This window comes from Pinus tabuliformis, chromosome 3_2 (assembly GCF_031772625.1).
Source record: "Pinus tabuliformis cultivar Carrire ecotype Pingquan chromosome 3_2, CPIR1, whole genome shotgun sequence".
NCBI classification, from domain to species: Eukaryota; Viridiplantae; Streptophyta; class Pinopsida; order Pinales; family Pinaceae; genus Pinus; species Pinus tabuliformis.
Window position 1 is genome coordinate 184,891,783 of NC_142302.1, and position 24,650 is coordinate 184,916,432.

Sequence of the window (24,650 nt, forward strand, 5' to 3'; positions counted from 1 at the left end):
TTGTTCAGAATCCACAGGTGTAGTGATTGTTTTATGTTTTAGTTTGAAGACTGGAGAGTCATTCCCAGCTATTGTATTGGCTTCTTTCCATATATAATAAAGTTGTATTTTGGTTGTTGCATTTCTCAGTGTTCCTCGTGTTGTGATTTTTAATGAGATTTTATGCAATTTGTGAGTTTATGGTTTCAGTGAAATTTCTAGTGTTTGGGTTTTACATGGCAATCTTCTGTTAAATGAATAGAAATTTTATATTGAAAAGTTTGTTCCAAATTTTCTTGGTTTGGGACACTGCAGTGGTATCAGAGCATTGGTGTTGACTCAGCCTGCGGGTTTTGAGTTGCAACAATTATTGTTAGAAGATTTGTTGGAGAAGCCGAAAAACCAATTCCTGAAGCAAAATAAGAATTTACTAAAGAAGTTTGACAAATTGACAGATGAGCCCCCCAAAGGTACCTTGTGATTTTTAATAAAAAAATCGTGGCACATTATTTTTAGTGGGGGTTGTGAAATTTATTCCAAGGCCAACAGGACTAGGCAAATTAAGGGTTGAATATTAATTGCGTGTTTCAAGGGGCCAAAAACGAAATTTTAACTTTGGGGGTCGAGTCGGCTATTGTCAAAAAGGGGCCAAAAATTCGTGTACCTTTTTTTTGCGACACGATTTTATTGATGGACCGACTATATTTTACAAGGGAATATTATGAAAATTCCATGAGGCATATTTGGTTAAGGTTTAAAGGTTGATTTTATTTTTGTGAAAGAGGCCGATTATTTTTATGAAGGTCGAGACTCATGTTGCAAACTGAAGACCGTGGACTATTCATACTGCAAGATGCATCTGTCTGGCAGGGTTCAAGGTATAATTCCTTATGCGTGACAAGGAGCGGAGAACTATCTCAAGTGGAGCATAGAAGTCGTCCGTCGAATTCACCCGAAATATAGAAGAGTCGATTCACAATTGTAAAGGTTGAATTCCTCGAGCCGCCAAGAAGCCAGAAACATCACTGCGAGCCCGAGACTAATTTACCTGGTGGGCAAAGAATTCGAAAATCATGTAAGGGGCAAGGGCATTGAATTTTTATTTTGCAGGAGCCCAACAATTTTATTAAGTCGAGTTCAGTATTGAAAGAACTGACTGTTGTTGAAAGGGGCGAGGGCATCAACAACAACATTTCAGAAACCGATAATTACCTTGGATGAGTCGTCATTTTTCTGAGACAAGTTGTGAATGAGATGTGAAGTGTTGAGTTTGCATTTAGAAGAGGACAACAATTGATTTAGCGGACCGTGAGGGTCGAATTCTTGAGTTGTAACAAATTTCAAGCCCAAGTCATTTTGCCAACTTGTTGGGCGAGTTTTATTTCCAAGGCCGTGTTGAAATTCAAAGACCGGAATTAATTCCAAAGGGAGTCGAATTATTCCAACCTTCGATTTATTTGAAGGCCGCAACATTTTCTCCGGGCCAAGAGATTTCCAATGTTTGTTGAGCGTATATTGTTGCTGGAGGTTTCTAATTATCATACACAAGCCATAAGCATCGCGTCTGTTGAATGAAGGGCGTATTAAAGCTAAGGACGAATTTGAGCAGAGAGTGGCTATGATATCAGATTTGCGTGGACTTCTCTTTTTTTTTCCCTGCAGTCAAGGTGGTCCCTGACACTGGTTCGAACCATTCTGGGTTAGTTGAAGGAGTCACAAACACTTCTGGGCAGCATACATATAAGTTGGTTACTATATTATGGGTTGGACATATCACAATGTTTTGGGTTTGGCTTAAAGTCTGATATCTGGGCAGTATTTGACCCAAACCAATATTGGTATGTTGCTCTAAGAAGATTATACTTGGGATATAAAAGATTTTTTGTTGGCATCCATTGTACTTCAAGACTTATAAGTTATTATATCTCTGCTATTTCTCCAACAAATTCTCTGCCTCGAAGATAAGAAGGTTGTCACAGGGGCAGTGGCATTAACAGTTGGGGACAAAATGTCAATGCATCGTTGATGGATCGAGGGTGCCAAATTATTGTCTCTTAGTGGCAGATCATGATACCAAGCCGGGAATCAAACTGCCTCAACCTATTCATATTCCAGAACTGGAAATGATTTCTTGATACCTGTAGCAGCTTACCTAGTAAGGCCAAATTTAATTGCACACCTGTAGCAGCTCGTATAAATTTTATGATACCTGTAGCAGCTTGTCCAGTGTTGCCAGATTTACACGCAGACCGATAGCAGCTCATATATCTCATCACAATTTCGAAAGCACATTTGGCTGCTATTCAACACCAGGTTCCATCTTATATTTTATGTTGTGCATCTTTCTTAATATGATAAGGAAAACGCAATGTCTTGCTCACTGATGTAAGGTTTCATGAGTGGCTGTGTTAACTTCCCGAGATTGGAGATTAAGATATCTAGGTACTCCATTGAGGTGTCATTGTATGCTTGCAATTAGCCTCAATAAAAATATTTCGCCTACAGCAATTAACAATGAGATGGTTGACCAAATACCACACAGAAAAATGCATTAAACTAAGAAAACAGTGACCTCATTTGTTCTTCTCCTCATTAAACTAAACCATGGAGAGGCTCACAACACTCGTGAATGAATTGAGAAGACTGAACATCACAGAAATGAGTTCTTTGAACCACCATGCATCATTAGACCAGAAACCCAAGCAAGACAACAGAGCTTTATCAAGAGGGGTCTATGCCATTCTTCAGAGAGAACAACCAAAGGATATGCAGAAGAGGCAGGAAATAGGACACCAAATTTTTGCTCTTGGAACAGATTTGAAGCACATGAAGGTCACATGGAAAACTCTCTTCAAACTTGATGAACTAGACGCCCTCCTTTCTAAAGCGAGCCAGTTAGAAGGGAAGAAACTACTTTGGGCTCTAAGACCAACTATGCTTGCTCCCATACGACCCAAGTTTTTGGAGGAACCTTGTGAAGGGGTTAGACTTCCCGTTGCATCTTGTCTCAGCAACAACATGAGACTAACAGCCCCTATAGCGCCCTACATTGATGGTGTTATGAGGAGAGTTTTCAAGTTGATAGTGGAAACTTTCTAGGACTTGGACAACAGTGCAGGCTCTACCTTTGGGAAGAAGCTTAATATTCTAGGAGACATGGCAATGACTTGGACTTACGAGATCATGTTTGATCTAGAGTGTGACGATTTGATCCTACAGATGTTCCAATGCTTCTTCAGCATTAGGAAACATCATCCTGACAGAGTCATAGCACACATGCAGTCCATCTTGTCCTCATGTATGAGAGGTCGTGATGCCATTTGTCGGGAGTTGCAGTCTCGATTGTTGTTTGTTTGGAGGAGAGAGCAGTTGGTCTCACCTGCTGCTTATGATCTAGCCGAGAGGGTGGTTGAGCAGAACATTGGGCTATTCAGGAGACAGTTGACCAAGGAGGAGCATCTCAGGTTTGGGGGCTCATGTAGCATGAATGAGATGAGGAAGGGACTTTGCTTCATCTGCAAAGGACCTTGGGGACCTGACCACTCATGCTTAAGTGACACTGAGGAGATGGCAGCGGTAGAGCAGGAAGATATTCTTTATGTCTGTCAAGATGAGGACTCCCGTTGGACGAGTCCATGGGTTCATACGATGATACCTTAGAGGAGCACGAGCAGTGATATGGAGTTGATGACAATAGCCCAGATATGCATCCATGTGTGGTAGAGGAGTACAAGGAGCAGTTGATAGTTCCCATGTGGGAAAGAAATCAGGGAGCAGATGAGCGGTTGATGATTCAACATAGAGACCACATAGAGGAGAATAAGTCATGGCGAGTCATTGACATCAGCCCAGATTCATATGATGAGCTCCTAGGAGAGACATTTAGGATAGTGTGTCACCAGTGACTAGTCAGCATGAGCAACATATGATGGAGCGTGAGTCAGTTGAGGAGGATGAGGTGCATAGTATGCATGATGAGCCTTTTTCGAAGAGCCATTTGGTGATGGAGGATGAGCAGCCACCCTTGGGGTTAGTCGTTGATGAGGAGCAGACAGATGTACAGACAGCTAGTAGGGTGACGATGTTCGCTGACACTTGTCCTCAGGAGTATGACAAGACAGTTTGGCAGGAGATTGGTGGATTGGAAGAGCGTGGAGTTTCCTATCAGGCGAGGGAGATGGCAGTGCATCCATCTTTGGGTCTACGCATTGATGAGGTACAAACAGGTGTAGTGGAAGCTAGCTGAGTTGCAACATTTTCAAGCAGCAGCCCTCTCCAGGAGTACACAGACAGAGCTTGCAAGTTGCAGCACAGTTTGGCTACTTGTACCCATTACAAGGAGAGAGGCTAGACTTTCCCGATGGATATTGTTGACCAACCAGATAGGGCAGCATGAGTTGAGCATGGACCAACATCAATATAGTAGACTTGTTCCTTACACTGGAGTCCATGACTTAGATTAGCGGGATACCATGAGTTGGTATCCTATTGCCGGAGTATCATTCTTAGTCGGGAGAAGTGTATAGCAAGAGCCCTTAGAGGTGGGGGATATTACACGCTCTAGTCGGCATGCAAAATGTGGGTTGGCCACTCATCAGTATCTCAACACAGCGTTAGTATGGTGAGACTGACCTTGGGGTATGCCAAGGTTTGGATTGAAGAGAGGCGATGAGTTGGCACACAGTTGGTAGGGCAACGTTCACACTCGAAGCTACAACACATCAGGAGCCATGTAGCATTAACGCTCCTTCTTGGTGGCATTGGGATCCAGGTGGATCTACTGGCAGCAAGTTGAGTCAGCGATGGACATGGGATCCAGGTATTGGAGGATCCAGTCATGTTTCGATAGCTTGGAGACATGACGAGGAACAATGGTTCGTATGGGATCCGAGCATTGGGTCTCAGTGGCGTTGGGCCACCAAATTGGTCCACAGATTTGGATTTCTTAAGGGCGAGCAATCTTGGGGTGGGTGGACTGTCATGTCCCCATTTTTATTCTTCTCCATAGTACAGCTAGGGTGGATTTCCAGGACAGGGGATGGCCAGGTCAGTGGAGCAAGTTTATGTCATCAGGGGTCCTGATGGAGTTTTGAGGAGTTTTTATGGGATTTGATAGCATTCGCTTGACATATTCCATCATCAGCACAATTTGCCTTTCATTCCATTGCATTCCGACAACTTTCAAAAATCAGCATTATTATTGGGCATAACTTAATTAATTATGCTCGAGGTGGCATTCTAGGGAGCTTAATTGATGGAACACCCCAGTGTAATTGCTCGTTGGAACCAGAACGAGAAGATCAACATGATGGGAGTTTCAGTGACCTAAGAAGACATGGTGGCCAATTTACCCTTTTCCCGCATTAAAAAGAATATTTTAATTAAAATAAAAGAGGGAAAAGTGCTCCATGATTAAAATAGTAATAAAATATAAGATTCTAGAGGGGTCCATCAGATCTATAAAAGAGGAGGAGGCCATTGGAGGATATCTTGGATTGAGTATTGTTTCTTGTATGAGAGGTTGAGAATATGGTTCTCTACTCCATTGGTAGCCCCAGGACAAAAACTCTCAGGTGATTTAGAGAGATTGGATGAGCACCCATCTCCCCTTGGTGTAGCGATTGTTTTCTGTTTCAGTTTGGAGACCGGAGAGTCATTCCCAGCTATTGTATTGGCTTATTTCCATATATAATAAAGCTGGATTTTGGTTGCTGCATTTCTCATTGTTCCTCGTGTTGTGATTTTTAATGAGATTTTATGCAATTTGTGAATTTATGGTTTCAATGAAATTTTTGGTGTTTGGGTTTTACATGGCAATCTTCTGTTAAATGAATAGAAATTTTATATTGAAAAGTTTGCTCCAAATTTTCTTGGTTTGGGACACTACACTTGTCTTCTTCACTTGGGTTTTGCTAGCTTGCCTTAGGCAAGCCCAGGTGCACACTTTCCAAACATCAGATTGTAACCCCATGTTTTCATAATAAAATGGCTTAGCACAGCGCAGTTTTGGCTCTATATCATGGTCTGATTTGTGTGGCAATATTTCTTTGTATTTTTACTATGCATGCTTTGTTTATTACTGTAAATTTTCCTTGGGGATATTACATTGGACTTTATTGCATAAGTTCACCTACCTTGGATTTTGTTGCATAAGTTCTAGTAATCCTATTCTACAGTTGCCCTCCTTAAGCCATGGGAGCACCAGCCTAAGTGTGATGAGGATTTGTAAGGTGACACAGACATCCCTCTTAATTTCTCCAAGGTCACTTGAGCTTTAGGACTTTACATTAAAACTGAGGGTTCAAGAGGTCACAGAAACAAACAACAATTCACAGAAAAGCACAAGTTGAAAAGAAAAAGTATAGATGTGGATAAAATTACCAGAGTACCCACTCCGCCTTTTAAATGATGTGTGTGTGCATGAAAAAAATGCTTCATATCCCTCTGCACTAGTCATGTCTGCTGACAGTTCTTGTCTTGAAAGCTTTGTTTCCTGCAGACCAGCATTAATTTATCAGTATGTTGCCTTCTGACAAACAATTCAGTAGATTGAAAAGCTGTTTTCTACGAGCTGAAAGTACAGTAGATCATCGATTCATAGCTTCAGGGAAAAGTAGAAGACAATTACAAATCTGTAACACATTAATCATGTACAGATGAAACATCACTTTGTAGAAACCAGTAAGTGAAAACTGCAAATATTAGAAATTAGACTATACTCAGATTCCTTGAGCATACTTATAGACCAGAGATTAGAATCACCAAGTTCAGCAGTAATGTATTCCTTCCAAATCTCATATTGGTAACAGAAAGGTTCATGTTATCAAGAAGGGAAACTAATGAGAAAACTTGTTATGAAAGAATTTACTTGAACTTAACATGACGACTAAAGTAATGCTATAAGGGAAACAAGAAAAACCAACAATCCCAAATGATAGCAGTTGTCTCCAGGGAATTTACAGATGGTATCAGCAATTATCAGTTGAAAGTTTTCACATTGATCTCATGTAAAATTGCAATGACCTCTTAGATATATTTTGCCAATGGTCAATCACCAAGGTGTTTCCAGGCTTCCTGCACTCTATCATGAATATAAGAAGTTTCAACTTTGAAGACCAAAAGCTCGTGATTTGAGTCGCCTCATTGTGTGCTCATGAGGGGCTTTGAATATAATAAGTTTTTACAAATAAGCCAGAAAACGTGAAGGTGTTTTCTGGAGCACAAAAACCTATTGATAACACAATCTTCTTTTCAATCAGTTTTGCCAGAATGGCAGTGCAGGCATGTAAGTTCTTTCAGTCGGTACATTATATATGAGACAACCAACAAAATATGAATCTTCACCACATAAAGCTCGTTAATCTTGCTTGCATAATGGCTTTAAAACCAACCTACTGCAAACTAAAAAACTAAGGCTGAAAATCATGTTTGTTTGCCTGAAATTATGGCATAGCCGTACTGTCTAACATAACCCTAACATTAAAGCAATAATGGTATACCATGCATAGAGAAGAACATGATTTACAGATCCCTTCCTTCCTCACAAACCAATACAAAGATTCATACAAATCAATGTCTGGTTCCATTTAGCTATGCCAATGGCAGACATTCGCGTTTCCTGCACAAAATTTGAAGAAATAAATTTCCTAAACCATGAACCCAACCTTCTTAGATATCCCATCGATGGACCATCAATAAAAAAGATTCTTTAGAGAGAGGTTATATACTTCCATTTTCATATCAACTCAAACTAGACACATTATATTATTCACGGTCCTAGAGATAAAATATTCGCTTAATCTTTCATTTGGTGTGGAAATTTTTTGCTAAATGATATCACTTTAATGTCTTCTTCCATTCGCACATTCCAACTTCTGTAACACATCACTGTAAGTACACTGGTAGGCAATTTTATCATTAAACACATTTGCAAGGTCATCCTTGGCTCTTACCTAACACATTAGAGATGATGGTGAGTAAGTATTTTCTCATTCTGTAGCCGGGGACCTGTTTCCAACTACATGTTGTCATTCCTGTAGAATTGGTTACCACATCCAGAACCATCTGCATCTTGGGAAGTATTTGGGAGAAATGTACCAATAAACTACCCTCAGAGAGTCATGTAACATGAGCACAAAAACAGCAATGCAAAAATCACTAACACACAAGAAGGAAAACCTGAGAGCAAGTATGCAAGTAACAAAGGAGATCCCCACAATGAACACAGATGTACGCACTATATTGCGTTAGCTATTTATAGAAGTACAAAATTGATGGAGACTCGAGAGGGATCATCAACCAAATCTCCTATGGTTAAGATAAAATCTACATATTTATGTGAGTGGTCAAGTTTGACCAAGTCACCTATGAATTATTTACAATGATATAGGGGAAATAAAGAAAGTAAAGTGCGGAGTCCAAATTACAAATATAATACATAGTCTAACTGATCCCACTAGCAACTTAGAAACTAACTTTCATCACTATGATTGAACATCTCACGAATTTGAGAAATTTTCAAAGCTCAGAAGGTTTATGTCTCAGAAGAAGCTACACCAACCAATTGGTTTGTTGCTTAAGAAGAAGATCCGGCACTCAATGATACGCACAACAATACACAACTTCCCCATCCAACTGCACAGCTTTTCTCAAGATCTCTTCTCGAATTCAACTTCCAAATCCTCTCCAAGACACCCAAGCGACATTGCCATTCCATATACCATACCAGTAGTCACACGAGACCACGCGGGCCTCAGTGGCAAGTGACCTTGTCCATGCAAATACACAGTCCACATTGTCTTCCGACTCCTCTTCCAGACAGTATACTATCTGGAGCTTCCTCAATTTGGCCTCAGATGGTAGGGGAGTGACGCACTAGTAGATCCTGACATTTTTGCATCTTTTTGTAGGTGTATTTCAGATTGTCCATTTCTCCTGCTCAGTTTTTAGGTATTAGCTTAGCACTTTACACTTTTTTAATTCCTTCACCTTGCTTTATTCCAGAGCCATTTTCTGCGCTCCCCTTCTGCATCAGCACTATTGTACTCAGCAATCCGACTGACCTGTTTCTGAGGTAATAAATTATCTTATATTACCTAGTATCCAGATTACACATGATTCCCTTCTTAATTGCTCCAAGCCCATTTCCTTCTAAATTCAAGATCTAAGAAACCCACTTGCTCACGACTCAATATAGGATACCAGAGAATTGACTTCTTACGCCAAGGAACCAGCAGACAGTAAAATACTCCACAAGATGCAGAATAGATACATAAATAGCATTCATCATGTAAGACATTCAAGCTGAATAGACTAAGTAGTCCAAGAGACCTTGGGATGTGGAACCCAACGGTCAGATATTGTACTATAAATGTATATCTCTTGTTAAAAAAAATTGTACTCACATGATTTATCTTTCCTATTTTATGTTTCCCATGTGTGTTTAACATGGTATCAGAGCAGGCGTATTCCTGCGCTGCATAGTTATTTTTGAGCCATTTGTTTTATGGCCCTTATCTATATGTGCAGATCATTTCATGAATATTTCTTCAGCTCAATTTTAGCTGCAACCTGATTATACTGCTGCTGGTGTCTGTTGTCCATAAAATTTGTTGCCCCTCTGTCTGACTGTTCAGATCTCCGACTGTCATAAACGTTTCAAAAAGGGCATTTTTTGCACCTGCGCCTCCATTGATTATTCTGTGCTCAGATCTGAAATAATCTGCCTCTGCCTTATTCCAGCACTGCCTCATAACGCATCTGTCCATTCTCAGAAGCGCTGTACGTTAAATTTCTTCATGAATAGCGCTGGTTCATGACTGACAATGCTGAGTGGTGTATGATGAATCTGCGTTGAAATGGTACTTGAAACGCTGACATGTTGAATGATGAGCCGTTTTGATGAACGCCTAGAATCCGCTCCTGTTGAATGCGTTACGTCCAAAGTTGAATGCGTTGAATACGTTGAATGGGCTCTGCAGTTTTTGGTATACATCGATTTTGTATATGGTATTGAACTGACTTCTGGTATATGCGTTTGAATTGATTGGCAACGTTGTCCCATTTTTAACACTGTGTTTGTAGTATCAACGGTTTATTGAATGCGTATTGAATGAATCCTTGCTTTGAATATATGCAAATACATTCACTGGCCAATTCTGCGTGGAGATGTGCTGTTGTTGCGTAAAGCCTGATATGTGTGGTTTTAATATGATAAGTGTGGTTTTTTATAAATTGGGTGTTGATTTCTGAAATGGTTTTAGTGATGCGCACTTGTATGGGTTGTGTTTATAAATCAAAAGCGTTGAATGATATACAATGACGATGGTTCATCTGTTTATGGTGAACGCTCTTATATAAGCATGTTGGACTGGCAAACTGTTGTATAGTTGGGTTTATAAAGTTCAGTGAATCGATGCTTGATTTTACACTTGGCTCTCTAATGATATAATATCCACAACGCAAATAAATCGATGTCCCATAAGCAATATTTAAAAGAATGGTTGAATAACACATTGGAAGTGCAGCTATTGTGATGGAACGCTGAGAGAAGCAACTGCGTTGAATCGAATCTGGTAAGTTTTCATTGGCATTTAATTGGTAATGCTAAGATCATGCCGTAGTGTTACAGCAGAGTAGGCGGTGATTAAAGTTCAGCCTTGAAGTTTCTGTTTGGAGGGTCGATTACTTGCAGACTATATGGCATTATAGTTGATTGAAATAGATCACCGTTTGTTGACATATTAAACATTGTGGAAGGCGTTGGCACATCGACTTGGAGAGTCGATTTTATAGAAGGCACAATTGTTTAATAAACATTGAATTGAACTGTTATGAAAAATGTTGAAATCGTGTTGAGCTGCAGGTTCAGAAATTGAAGAAATTGGGTTCAATAGCACTTGAATCATGAATGGCGATGTTGATTGAATAATATAACACATTGAATGCAGTTGAATGCGTGATAAATTGGTATTGTGGGAAAATCGATGTATATCAAGATCGATTAAAGCATTTTCTGCAGTGGTGTTGAATTTGTAATGATGCCTTCGATAAGCCATTGCCATTAATAATGATTGTGTTCAATGCGTTCACCCGTTGTTTGATTGCCTGATGAGAATTGAATCACAGGTCAAAAGCGCAGTGGAGAAGCAATGTAACGGTTTTTCTGGATGTTGAAGAATGTATCGGTTCATTTGCAATCGATCATCAGAGTTCTGCTGGAGAGCAAACAGCGTTTTGATAATCCAGAAATGACATGCCAGAAGGTGCGATCCAGAATTGATAAAAGTTTGATGAATTAAATCTGAATTGACAGCGTGGACAGAAATGTTGAAGACGCAGTTTGCCAGAGTATTTGTAAGGTTAAGCATGTTAATGCAATTCCTGTGGACGATGATTTGCTGAAGAAAACGTTAAATACGATGTAGGAGTTGCAAACCAGAATGAAGTTGCAAGTGGAAACCGGACGCAGGTTTGAAAAGTCTTGCTACTTGCTCTATTCCTGGACACTATTGAAATGAAATCGAATTGTTGGATTGAACTGTAGGAGCACAGGGTGAAAGTTTGTAAAAAAAATGGAAGTCATGATGAAAACTTGGGATAATTTGTACTAATCACGGTTTTATAACCATTATTGTTTTGTACAAAGAAGTTTCCAAAAGTAGTTGAATTTGCCAGAAGGGGATTTTCTTAACAAGTGATTGAATGGTATTTTGATATGATCAAGCAATGTGATTCCGGGAAATGCAGGTTGCCTGCATCAACGTATGAAAGTTCTTGAGAAGTAATTCTCGGTTATGCATTCGAACAGTGTGAGTAGTTTGAATAATTTGAGAAGTACATTAAAGCAGCGAGTCATTTGCTACATTGAAATTGGTACTGTGTTGTCTGCTACAGTGACTTGGTGATATTGGCATCCTGCTACTCATCTAATAGTTGCAATTATTTATCATTTTATAGACCAATTTGTAGCTGAAGATAACATCACTTCTCTGATTATATTGGTTTGAAATGGATAGAATAGATGATGTATTGAAACTACTGAATAATTTAATACTTTCCACTGTTGATGAGATGGTTAAGATCAACAAAACCTCTCTTTCCAATATCAAAATTTGTCTCCAAAATGCACATGAAAATATTGAGTTTTTGCAGCTTGAGACAAAGCTACAGCAAGAAGAACTACAGCAATGGAGTCATCATTCTGAACCTGTTTCTGTTCAGAAGATTGAAACAGACTCCCATAAACAGCAAGTCAATAATGTTACAGTTCATTCAGATAAAGCAGCAGTTGTACATGCAGATGCAGAAACTCAGTGTGCACTTCCCAAGCCCATCATCAGACCTTGGGAACAACTTGTCCACAACAAGCACAAAACTGGTCTTGGATACGACAAGGACTTGTCCTTTCATATTCCAGACTACGCCAAGCCCATTCAGTTTCAGAGTGCTGGATTCATTCATGACAGTTCACCTGCTCGTCATGACAGTTCACCTCCAGCCTCTGCTCCTCTTCCACAGCAACAACAACAACAACAACAGATTGTGAAATGCCAACACTGTGACCGAGTTGGCCATTTGAAAGATCACTGTTTTGATCTTCATCCATGTAAGCACTGTCATAAAACCAGCCATTCTTCACACAGATGCTTCATAAACAAACATCCTGCAAGAACAAAGATTCATCTTGGATGGATCGCTTCTTGGCAATGGGCATCAATAGCCAAGAAGATATTCCAAACACATGTCAGAACTTGTTCCAGAGTATTGAACAGTCTTGCAGTTGAGTTTTCTCCATCATCTCACCTTGTATCTGATAGGGGGAGAAATGATGGTCATCTACAAGCTTCAAAGTCACATCAAGCGAGCCTGAGCCACAACTTTCCACACCAGTTTCAAAGTTGTAGCCAGAAACAAAGATGCCCCTGAGCATGCCTTCAGTTGGCAATCTGGGACACTTCCTCTAGCAGAAGACTTCAGCTTCTTGCTAGTTTCGGAAGAATTCCAGGAACACAATTGAGAACACTTCCTCTAGCAGAAGACTCCAGCTTCTTGCCAGTTTTGGAAGAGTTCCAGGAATTTCATTAAGCATTCCAGAGTTGTTGGTCATCCTTAAACCATCACAGGTTGAGACTTCCCTTTTCAGGTTGAATTTTTACCTTTTATGTGGGGTGAGACCTCCCTTTTATGGTTGAATGTTTCCCTCTTTAAAACAATAGGATCACTTCCTCTAGCAGAAAACTTCAGTTTCTTGCCAGTTTTGGAAGAGTTCCGGGAACTGCACTAAGCATTCTAGTGTTGGTGGTCATCCTTAAACCACCGCCCTTTATACCAACATTTTATAGAGCACATTCAGCCTAGTGCTGCCATGCATATTTGCACATTTTGTATTACAGCTCTCTTCTTGGACTCATACATAACCCTTCGGACTAAGGGGGGGAATGTTGGACACCTAATCCTAAATGGGTTAGTGTGGAAGCTGAATAGACTAAGTAGTCCAAGAGACCTTGGGATGTGGAACCCAACGGTCAGATATTGTACTATAAATGTATATCTCTTGTTAATAAAAATTGTACTCACATGATTTATCTTTCCTATTTTATGTTTCCCATGTGTGTTTAACAATAGATAACAAATATTTACAGTTAAAATGCACCGTGACATAAGTTTATAGTTACAACATTGGTACCACAAAATCTAGCAGGCCTTGAAGAGGGAAACCCTACAAGAAAAATGCTCGACCAAGTGTTAACAATGGGGTAGAGGCCCAATGTCACCTCAGCCAAAACCCTGCGCTCTTTATGAACTTTCACCGATGGGAGGAGTCCCAGTAGGAAGGAGATCACTTAGAATAGATATGCTAGGTATAAGGGACAAAGTGATCAAGCTAGAGTTCATTGAAAAGAGAAGCTCAATAATGATTCATGGCTTCCAAGAAGCAGAACATTCTCAAAGAAAAGCCCTAGAAAAGGAGGCTCAAGACCTAGGGTTTTGAGGTTTTCGATGGCAATAGGTATTCAAAAGGTCAAGACCAAAGAGAAAGGGTTTCTTACAAAGATGATCAGTTATTCCAAGGCTCACGAAACCCTCAAGAAAGTCCTCAAGTTGAAGGAGTAGAATCTAGGGTTTCCTATTAAGGAAAAGATTTTATGGATCAAATTCGAGTGGATGCCCACCAAAATGATAGGTCATGTAGCCAAGACTTACCTCCTGGTTTTTAGGCTCTCAAACCACCAAAAAGCCTCCTCCCTAAAATTTCAGTCCAAGCCCTAGTTTTTCTCTCTAGCGTTGAAAGGACCGATTTTAAGAAGAGAAATTTATGGAGAAGACTTTGAGATGATCATCAAGGACTTGGACTAGTGCCTTGTCCTTTGGGCATGGAGTCAAGGATGACAATCAAGTACTTACATGCCCAACAACATTTCCTAGCACCACTTTTTTATTTGTTACATAAAAATTAGTTAAAAATTCCCATCCTATGGGAAAATTTTAATTATTTAAAAATCCTACTATACCCTATTGCAATTTCGTGAGACTCGAGACAATGCCTAGCATGGTAATATACATTGACCCTAGACTTAGAAAACACACTCAAGGCCCAATTAGTAATCGCACTCTACCTTTGGAGGATGTGAGTGTAAAAACTCAATTAATTATTTACCACTAAAAAGTGAAAATAATTAATTAAGCAAAAAAAAACACTCTAGAGTGATGTTCTTACTAACTAGGTTTTGAGGGTCTAAGTCTATTACATAAGTTCATCATGTTAGTGTCATTTTATACAATTCCCCCAAGGGTGTATGGAATTTACATAGAGAGATAAGATAGAAGAAGAGAGAGTAGAAGGGGTAAAATTTGCCCTGCTGGACTTCTGAACTTTAAAAATTTGATAGGCGGCTTGTACATTGGGCCATGGGGTCTTCATTCCTACTTGGTACAACTTAGCAACTAACACAATCCATTATAAATTTAGATGAAAAGGCCAAAACTAAGGCTTCTTCATGAAGACCATAATCCAACAAAATTTCTTATCATCTGAAAATAAAAGAGAACACCAACATACATTTCCAATATGACAACAAGTCATAAATACTCCCATGTTTTCCCAAATAGCCTAGATCCATGCTTCATAGTAGCTCCAAGAATAAGATAATTCTCCATAGCTAGTCTAAGAGCACAAATGAAAGGAAGACCTCTAGGTCTTCCTATCCCTATCCCAATTCATGATATGTTCCAGCAATATTAGGCCATATAGTTGTCCGAGCAAGGGAGCTAAACCATGAATGTTATTAAGGAAAGTTTTGAGAACTTTCCACTCAAACCTCTAAGCAGAGTTCAACAACATAAGATATTTAATTTATCAATTTATTTCAGATATTCTCTGAGTGTTGAAATTTCTAAGTCTGACACGTTAGAAATCCCTACTGCATTATCTGGTTTAATTTCTCCTACTTGTTCATTCCATTAACAAGTTATTTATAAATATAAATAATGAAATAAACACAAATGCAACCTTAACTCATATACAAATCAGCAATTGAAATAATTGAGACAAACACAAGAGACACCGTTATTTTTGGACAATCGTCCCCGGAAAAACCCAATGCAGGAAAATCAGTGCAGCAAATATGAGGGTTTTATTATTATGAAACTTCTTGAATACATCTAGGGTGCCAAAAATGGCTCACCCAACAGAGAATGTCCTCGGCAGTAGTACCTCTCCTTGGGGACAGATATTCCGGCTGATCAAACACAAGATGAACGATCCCATAGCAACAATGGCAGCTCCTTAGCTGGAAAGCGAAAGCTGCTCCAAGCTTCTTTGTTGCTCTACGTCACCCTTCCTAGCTCACCAGCACTCAGTTTGCCTCACGAAAATTCTTTCAGCACTGCCTCTTGGCCCTGGGTCAACTCTGCTAACCTCTGCGTCAACTCTCAAACCCTCTGCATCACCCATGTTGGCCTCTTCAGCCTCTGCGTAGCTCCCAACTGCCTCTACGTCAGCCTCTCCAGGCTTTGCGCTATCTCTCTAGCATTATCTTTGCCTCTCTGCTATGTATTCTCGGCCTCGTGTCGAACTGCCCCTCACTGCAACAGATCACTGGTTCGATTCTCTCAGCAAACCCCGCTCCAGAAAATCGAACTGACAGATCAATTTTTGGTGTATCTCCAACTAACCCTTAATCCTCCTCTTATACTTTTCCTATTGAGTCTTCAATAGCCGAGATTAAGTCCCTAATCAACGGCTAATATTAGATTTGGCTCGATCCATATCATTTAGAACTTTCTCACCCAATTTTATATTAATACCCATTAATATTTTAATTTTCTTAAGTTTAGACTTAGGAACCCCATTAAAAATATTAATTATTTTAAAATCTCTCCAACCGGTTGAAATTCAATTTTCCCAAACCATTTCTGGGTCTTAGAGATCTTATGTGTTGAAATTTCTAAGTATTACCCGTTCTAAATTTTATCTGTATTCTTTGGTTTATTTCTCCTACTTGTTAATTACGAACAAGTTATTTAAACATATAAATATCGAAATAAACACAATATAGTCTCAATCATCTACAAATCAACAGCTGAAAGAAATAGTAAACACACAAGTGACACCATTATTTTGGACAACTCGTCCTCGGAAATACCCAACTTGGGAAAACCGGTGCATCAATTCTGAGGTTTATTTTATTATGCAGTTTTTTTAGTACAATTGGGTGCCAAGTCAACTCACCCGAAAGAGAAATTAATCCAACAGTAATACCTCTCTATTCAGAAGCAGATATTCAGAAAATTTGCCCCATGAAACCCTCGCCAGCATAACTGAAGCATTGCATCAACCCTCCTGGCCTCTGCGTCAGCCTAAAAACCCCCTGCGTCAACTCTCTAAGGCTCTGCGCAGCCTCTCTGGCTCTCTGCGTCACTCCAACAACCTCTACGTGGATGACGCAGGCCCTCCTGGCCTCTGCGTTGTCTCTGCTAGCCTCTGTGTGGCTTCTTCTGACTTTTGCGTCTGCCTCTACGCTAGTCTTCGGCGCTATCTCTGCCTCTATGCTAGTCTTCCGGCATTATCTCTGCCTCTCTGTCTCATACTCACTACCCCTCGCTGCAAATTGATCACTAATTCAACTTCTCTTAGCAAACCCTACTCTAGAAAATCGAATGACTAATCACTCTGATGTGTTCTCCAACTGACCCTCAAGCCTCCTCTTATACTTTCCCTGTTGATCCTTCAATGGTCGAGATTACATCTCTAATCAACGACTAAGATTAGATTTGGCTTGATCCATGTCATTTAGAACCTTCTAACCCAGTTTTATACTAATACCCATTAATATTTTATTTTTCCCAAATTTAGACTTAGGAACTCCATTAAAAATATTAATTATTTTAATATCTCCTTAACCTGGTAGAATCTACCCAAACCATTTATGGGTCTTGGAGATCTCATGTGCTTTAGCCTCTCCACCAATTTTCATGGCTAGAGCACATCCGATGCTACCCCAAATCAACACTCCCTCTTAGCAGGATTGTGCTCTAGTAATACTCCACACTAAGCATCACCCTGATTATACGACACCGGTACATGCGCTGATGCTAGGCCTCCCCACCCAACATCCTCTGAATTGTTGCATCCTGTACTACTACCCATGGCTTTGCCACTGCCACTGTTGCATCCTATAGTGCTGCCCATGACTCTGCCACTGCCACTATTTCATCCATACGACAGCTCCCTCTGCATCTGTGTTGTTGCTGGTCCTTTCTCCCAACAATGCATCTGCACTGCAAACCCCTCTCATCATGCTGCATCGTGCTACTACTAATCGCTACGGCACTGCAACTCAGTTACTGAGAAGTAACTAACTGATCCACCCAACTACTGACATCCTTGTCAAGCTAGAAACACTCCCGATGTTGAAGCTCTCTTTGTCGTTATCTCGTGCTCCCTCTATTGCCTTTGCGCTGCTGCAACAACTCCCTGCCTCTCACACTGCTACAAACCTCTCTGTGCCATCTTGTAGTGTTGCAACCTCCTCTGTGCTTCTCGCACTGTTGCAGCCTGCTAGCTCTGCGCTGCCCAAGACTACTGCACTGTAGCACTCTCTGCCGCTTCATCCACATATATTTCTACCGACATCCGTCGTCCTTCTACTCTCTCTTCGGGGCTCCCGTAGCAAGGTATAATCCAAGAGTTTGGGTACCTCAGGATCCTGCCCCTCATCACCTGTAGTCTTCCTAACTACAGCTCGATGTCTCCCCACCTCTTCTCTAAAGGTGCATGAGCACTCATGGCACAATCATCATCCTCCTCTACCTCCTTTTCCGCCTTCGCTAGCGCTGCCTTGAAGTCAAACGCCTCTCCCTTAGTCTTCTTCCTAGGACACTAGTTCGCATAATGCCCCAATTCCCCACAGTTGAAGCATTTAATCTTGGAGAGGTCATTTTCTTCCTCTTCTCCTACTTCCTCGCAGATACCAGAGTTGCATCCTCTTCCTCTTCCTTCTTGATCCGGACTCCTTTGCTGCTACTTCCCATCTTAGACAGTCGTTTGATCTCTTCTTGGCGAAGAGCTACCCACAATTCTTCCCAATATGGAAGATTCGCCCTGCCCAGAATGCTCTAGACAAATGTCTCCCACTCCTCGGAAACTGCGTTTAGGGCGGTCCTCACTATCAACTCCTAATCTAGCGTGACCCCTATGGAAGTCAGTTGGTCACGGATCTCCTTCAATCTGCCGAGGAAGTGATCTATCTTCTCCCCCTTCTGCATCTGGTATGACTGCAGTTGATTCTCAAGTAACATCTTCCTCTACACGGAAGTATACTGGTATAATGTCTTCAAGGTGTCCCACATTTCCTTTGTTGTCTCCTTCTCAGCAATATGTTGGACCACATGATCCTTGACCCCATCAAAGATGATGCATTTCGCCTTGGCGATTGCCTCCTCGTACATTTCATTGTCAACTGGGTCAACTGGGATAGCCATTGTTCTCAAGGCGATGTCTATCTAGAATGGACAGGATCTTAGCCTTCCAGACCACAAAGTTGGATGCCCCGTCCAACCTGTCCTGATCCCTCAATCCATTCATGGCCATCTCTCTGCTCTTCCTTTCTACTCCTCCGAGTCTCTACCTCCCTCTGGAAGTTCTCTCTTTGACTCCCTCTGAGTCTCTAGTATCTACATCCCGTCTGGAAGTTCTCTGCTAGACTCCCTCTGAGTCTCGATTTCCCTCCTGGAAATCCACCTGCAACCATCAAGTCGCACCTCTCCGATCTCTTATGCATCTGCAACACTGATCCAGATTCCTTGGCTAGAAATCCGCCTCGGTAGCGACTCCCTCTACATTGGTTTTGCCCCGTTAGGCACTGTTTTGTCTCAGCAACAACAACACCCCACCAGCTTCACTCCTCGCAAACTGACCACATCTTCCTAAGCCCCAGCAACCAAAGGACTGAGCCTCTAGGCTCTGCACAATCTCGACATTGGTTGAAATGCTCCCCAAGCCAACTGCGTCAACCGTCTTGGTCTCTACGTGGCTCTTCGTGAGCCTTTTTCTTCCCGCCTCAACCTCTACGCTGACCTCTCTCTGGCCGGAACTGATGACGCAGTCCCTCTGTGTCAACCCTTCTCTGTCGCTTTCTGTTAGGAACAGCTTTTGTCACTCGAGACAGTTGTTTCTGCTGCAAATGCTCTGCTTCAGCTGGTGCCTTCAGCTCTCCTGTGATCTGCAACCACACTCTGATACCATGTTGAAATTTCTAAGTATTACCCGTTAGAAATTTTATTTGTATTCTCTGGTTTATTTCTCCTACTTGTTAATTACAAACAAGTTATTTAAACATATAAATATCGAAATAAACACAATACAGTGTCAACCATCTACAGATCAACAGCTGAAAGAAATAGCAAACACACAAGTGTTACTGTTATTTTTGGACAACTCGTCCCCAAAAAAACCCAACATGGGAAAAAAGATGTAGCAATTCTGAGGGTTATTTTCTTATGCAATCTATCTGAGTACAATTGGGCGCCAAATCGGCTCACCCGACAAAGAAATTAATGCGGTAGTAATGACTCTCTATTCAGAAGCAGATATTCAGAAAATTTGCCCCACGAAACCCTCCCCAGCACAACTGAAGCACTACGTCAAACCTCCTAGCCTCTGCATTAGCCTGAAAACCCCCTGCATCAGCTCTCTGAGGCTCTGCGCAGCCTCTCTCTCTGCGTCACTCCAGCAACCTCTGCGTGGATGACGCAGGCCCTCTTGGCCTCTGTGTTGTCTCTACTAGCCTCTGTGTGGCTTCCTCTGACTTTTGTGTTTGCCTCTCTGCCTCTGCGCTGGTCTTTCGGCGCTATCTCTGCCTCTCTGCCTCTGCACTGCTCTTCCGGCACTATCTTTGCCTCTCTGTCTCGTACTCACTATCCCTCGCTGCAGATTGATCACTAATTCGACTTCTCTTAAAAAACCCCACTCTAGAAAATCGAATGATCGATCACTCTGGTGTATTCTCCAACTAACCCTCAAGCCTCCTCTTATACTTTTCCTGTTGGTCCTTCAACGGCCGAGATTACATCTATAATCAACGGCTAAGATTAGATTTGGCTTGATTCGTGTCATTTAGAACCTTCTAACCCAGTTTTATATTAATACCCATTAATATTTTATTTTTCCTAAGTTTAGACTTAAGAACTCCACTAAAAATATTAATTATTTTAATATCTCCTTAACCGGGTAGAATTTGCCCAAACCATTCCTAGGTCTTAGAAATCTCATGTGCTTTAGCCTCTTCACCAGTTTTCATGGATAGAACACATCCGATGCTACCCCAAATCAACATTATGTGCCTTAGACTCTCCACCAATTTTCATGGCTAGAGCACATCCGATCTTACCACAAATCAACACTCCCTCTTAGCGAGGAATGTGCTCTAATAATGCTCCACCACTGAAACATCACACTGATCTTTCCGCACCGGTACTTCTGTTGATGCTTAGCATGCTGTCTCAAATCATTTGCACTACTGCTGCCTATGACACTACCACTACCATTGCTACATCTGTACTGCAACTCAATTACCAAGAAGTAGGCAACTAACTCATAGAAATACTAACATCCCAGTCAGTATGGAAGCCACGTGAAACTGAAGCTGCCTCTGCTGCTATACTATGCTCCCTTTGCTGCCACTACGCTGTTGCAAACACCTTTGTGTCTCTCACACTGCTGCAACCTCTATTGCGTTGCCTTAGATTTCTGCACCCAAGCACTGCCTTGCTGCTCCACTACTCTTTTCTCCACCCGACACTTGTCATTTTGCTACTGTCGTTAAGGGCTCCCATAGCCGGATATGATCCAAGAGTTTAGGCACCTCAAGGATCCTGCCCCTAGTTTGTATTCCTCCTGACTACAACTTCATGTCTCCCCACCTCTTCTCTAGAAGTGCATGAGCACTCATGGAACAGTCGTCATCAGTCTCAACCTCTTTCTCCACCTTAGTTGGAGTTTCCTTGGAGTCGGAAGCCTCTCCCTTGTTTGTCTTCCTTGGACACTAGGATGCATAATGTCCCAGCTCCCCACAATGGAAGCACTTCACCTTGGAGATGTCCTTCTTCTTCCTCTTCCCTTGATGTCCCGCAGATGCTAAAGTTGAATCCTCCTCCTCCTCTTTCTTGATTTGACTTCCCTTGCCACTACTCCCAGCGTTGGTCAACCTCCTGATCTCTTCTTGGCAAAGAGTTGCCCACATCTCCTCCCATCCCGGAAGAGTAGCTCTACCCAAAATGCCTTGGACAAATGTCTCCCACTCCTCGGAGACTGCATTCAGGGCAGTTCCCACCATGAACTCTGGATCCATTGTAGACCCTATGGAAGCAAGTTAGTCATGAATCTCCTGCAATATAAGGAGGAATGGATCCATCTGCTCTCCCTTCTGCATTTGATACAACCGCAGCTAATTCTCCAATAGCATCTTCCGCTGCACGGAAGTGCCCTAATACAAGGTCGTCAAAGTATCCCACATTTCCTTTGTTGTGTTCCTTTCAGCAATATGTGGTACGACATGATCTTTGACCCCATCAAGGATCATGCACTTTGCCCTCGCCATTGCATCCTCATACTTCTCATTTTCATCTCGGTCGACCGGGATAGCCACAAATCTCAAGGCAAAGTCCTTGATGCAATGTCGATCCAGGACTACCAGAATCCTGGCCTTCGAGATGACAAAGTTGGAAGCCCCATCTAACCTGTCTTGATCCCTCAGTCCGTTCACTACCATTTTAGCTCCTCTTCTGAATTTCCTCTGAGTTTCGACTTCCCTCCTAGAAATCTCCCTCTAAGTCATGATTTCCTTGCTGGAAATCCTCCCACCAAATGTCGAACCGCTCCTCTCCAATCCTCCCTGCAACTGCAACTCGGATATGGATTTCTTAGCTAGAAATCCATCAAGGTAGTGACTCCCTCTACCTTGGTTTTGTCCCTTAGGTACTGTTCTGCACCAACAAAAACAAGACCCCACCAACTTCTCAATCACAATCTACCCACAGCTCCCCAAGCCCCGACAAGTGAAGAAACTGAGCCTTTCAGGCTCTATGCAATCCCAGCAATGACAGAATCTGCTCCTCTTGGCCACAGCGTCAATCCTTCCTAGTTGAGAAAGATGATCAAGCACTGCGTAGTTCTGATTTGCCCCTCTGCTTCTGTGCTGACCGTCCTCCTGGCTCGAAATGATGACGCAGGCCCTCTGCATCACTTCTTCTCTGCTGCTTCTGCTCTGGAACAACGTTGTCTTTCGGGACAACTGTTACTGCTGTAAATTCTTCAGATTACTGTTGGTGCCTTAAGTCCTCCTGTGATCTACAATCCTCTGATACCATGTTGAAATTTCTAAGTCTAACACATTAGAAATCCCTACTGCATTATCTGGTTTAATTTCTCCTACTTATTCATTACATTAACAAGTTATTTATAAATATAAATAATGAAATAAACACAAATGCAGCCTTAACTCATATACAGATCAGCAACTGAAACAACTGAGACAAGCACACAAGGAACATCGTTATTTTTGGACAATCGTCCCCAGAAAAACCCAATGCGGAAAAACCAGTGCAGCAGATATGAGGGTTTTATTATTATGTTGTTTTTTAATACATCTAGGGTGCTAGAAATGCCTCACCCAATAGAGAATATCCTCGGCAGTAGTGCCTCACCCTTCCCGGCTCACCAGCACTCAGTTTGCCTCACGAAAATTCTTCTGACGCTGCCTCTTGGCCCTGCATCAACTCTGCTAGCCTCTGCGCAGCTACTGAAGCCTTTGCGTCAACTCTCAGAACCTCTGCGTCACCCACGCTATCCTCTTCAACCTCTGCGTAGCTCCTAATTGACTCTATGTCAGCCTCTCCAGGGTCTGCGTTGTCTCTCTGGCACTATCTCTGCTATTCTCGGCCTCATGTCGAACTACCCCTCGCTGCAACAGATCACTGGTTCGATTCTTTCACCAAACCCCGCTCCAAAAAATCGAACTGACAGATCAATTTTTGGTGTATCTCCAACTAACCCTCAAGTCTCATCTTATACTTTTCCTGTTGAGTCTTCAACAGCGGAGATTAAGTCCCTAATCAACGGTTAAGATTAGATTTGGCTCAATCCATGTCATTTAGAACATTCTCACCCAGCTTTATATTAATACCCATTAATATATTAATTTTCTTAGGTTTAGACTTAGGAACCCCATTAAAAATATTAATTATTTTAATATCACTCCAACCAGGTGAAATTTCCCCAAACCATTTCTGGGCCTTGGAGATCTTATGTGCCTTAGCCTCTCCGCCAATTTTCATAGCTAGAGCACATTCGATGCTACCACAAATCAACACTGAGGACTTTCCTCACTTAATATTTATCATAAAACATTGGCTTTCACTCTTGTATCAGATTTATTGATTTCAATAAGACAGCCTGCCCTTGAGTAGCATGTCCCAGACTTCTTTTGCCTAGCTGGTGTAAAACTAGCCTTCATAATTTGAGACCCACTGGGTTCTTCCATTACCAACCAGTGATCATGGTTGTTCGTGAAGATGAGAGGCTGAAATCATATGCCCTTCCAGCTATATAATATCCTTAAAAAACTTATTACAGCCATCACATTACAGGTTAACTAATTCAAAAGGTATCTCTTAAATTTTGTTAATTCCCATTCTAGATGCAAGCATGCAAGTTGCAACCATACACATATGAGTTCAAATTTCATATCAACAAGCAATAAAATCTAGTTTTCAAATTCATGAACATCATTCACGACATCAAATAACTATCAAAGTGTAGATTTGAAATATAAATACACTTACCTGATTTTAATTTGAAAAGATACCTGAAATTGATGATGGGTGAGCCATTTTTTTACCCAACATAGGCACAGTTGTGTATTATCTTCTTTGGCAGTGGGCCACCCCCTAGCCAAACTATGATGCCATCAAAGGAAAGTTCCTTCAGTCAAAAAGAGGTGAAACTGTGAAGGCCACTCTCTTTCATCAACAGAAATCAGCAAGGTGTTCCTTCCACCTACTTAGCAAAAAGGGCACACTCAAGCCATAGGGGTCACCAAAGCTATCTTACACAACAAAGGGGTGGCCCGTCACTATCCCCAAGAGTCCCTCGGCACCCTCCCCCCTCAGTG

General features: G+C 41.5%; 1 protein-coding gene across 3 annotated transcripts in view; it reads right to left on the reverse strand.

Moving 5' to 3' along the window:
- The window catches only part of LOC149180400 (endonuclease/exonuclease/phosphatase family protein), a 442,295-nt gene that overhangs the window by 391,714 nt on the left and 25,931 nt on the right, over positions 1-24,650 (reverse strand). For 2 of the 3 annotated variants that reach the window (XM_089416116.1, XM_089416114.1), the window contains exon 2: positions 6,361-6,472. In XM_089416116.1, coding sequence (XP_089272242.1) covers positions 6,361-6,472 — 112 coding nt within the window. Of the gene's footprint in view, positions 1-6,360; positions 6,473-7,478; positions 7,603-24,650 lie in introns of those variants that run through there. The other variant, XM_089416115.1, reaches the window with a different exon arrangement.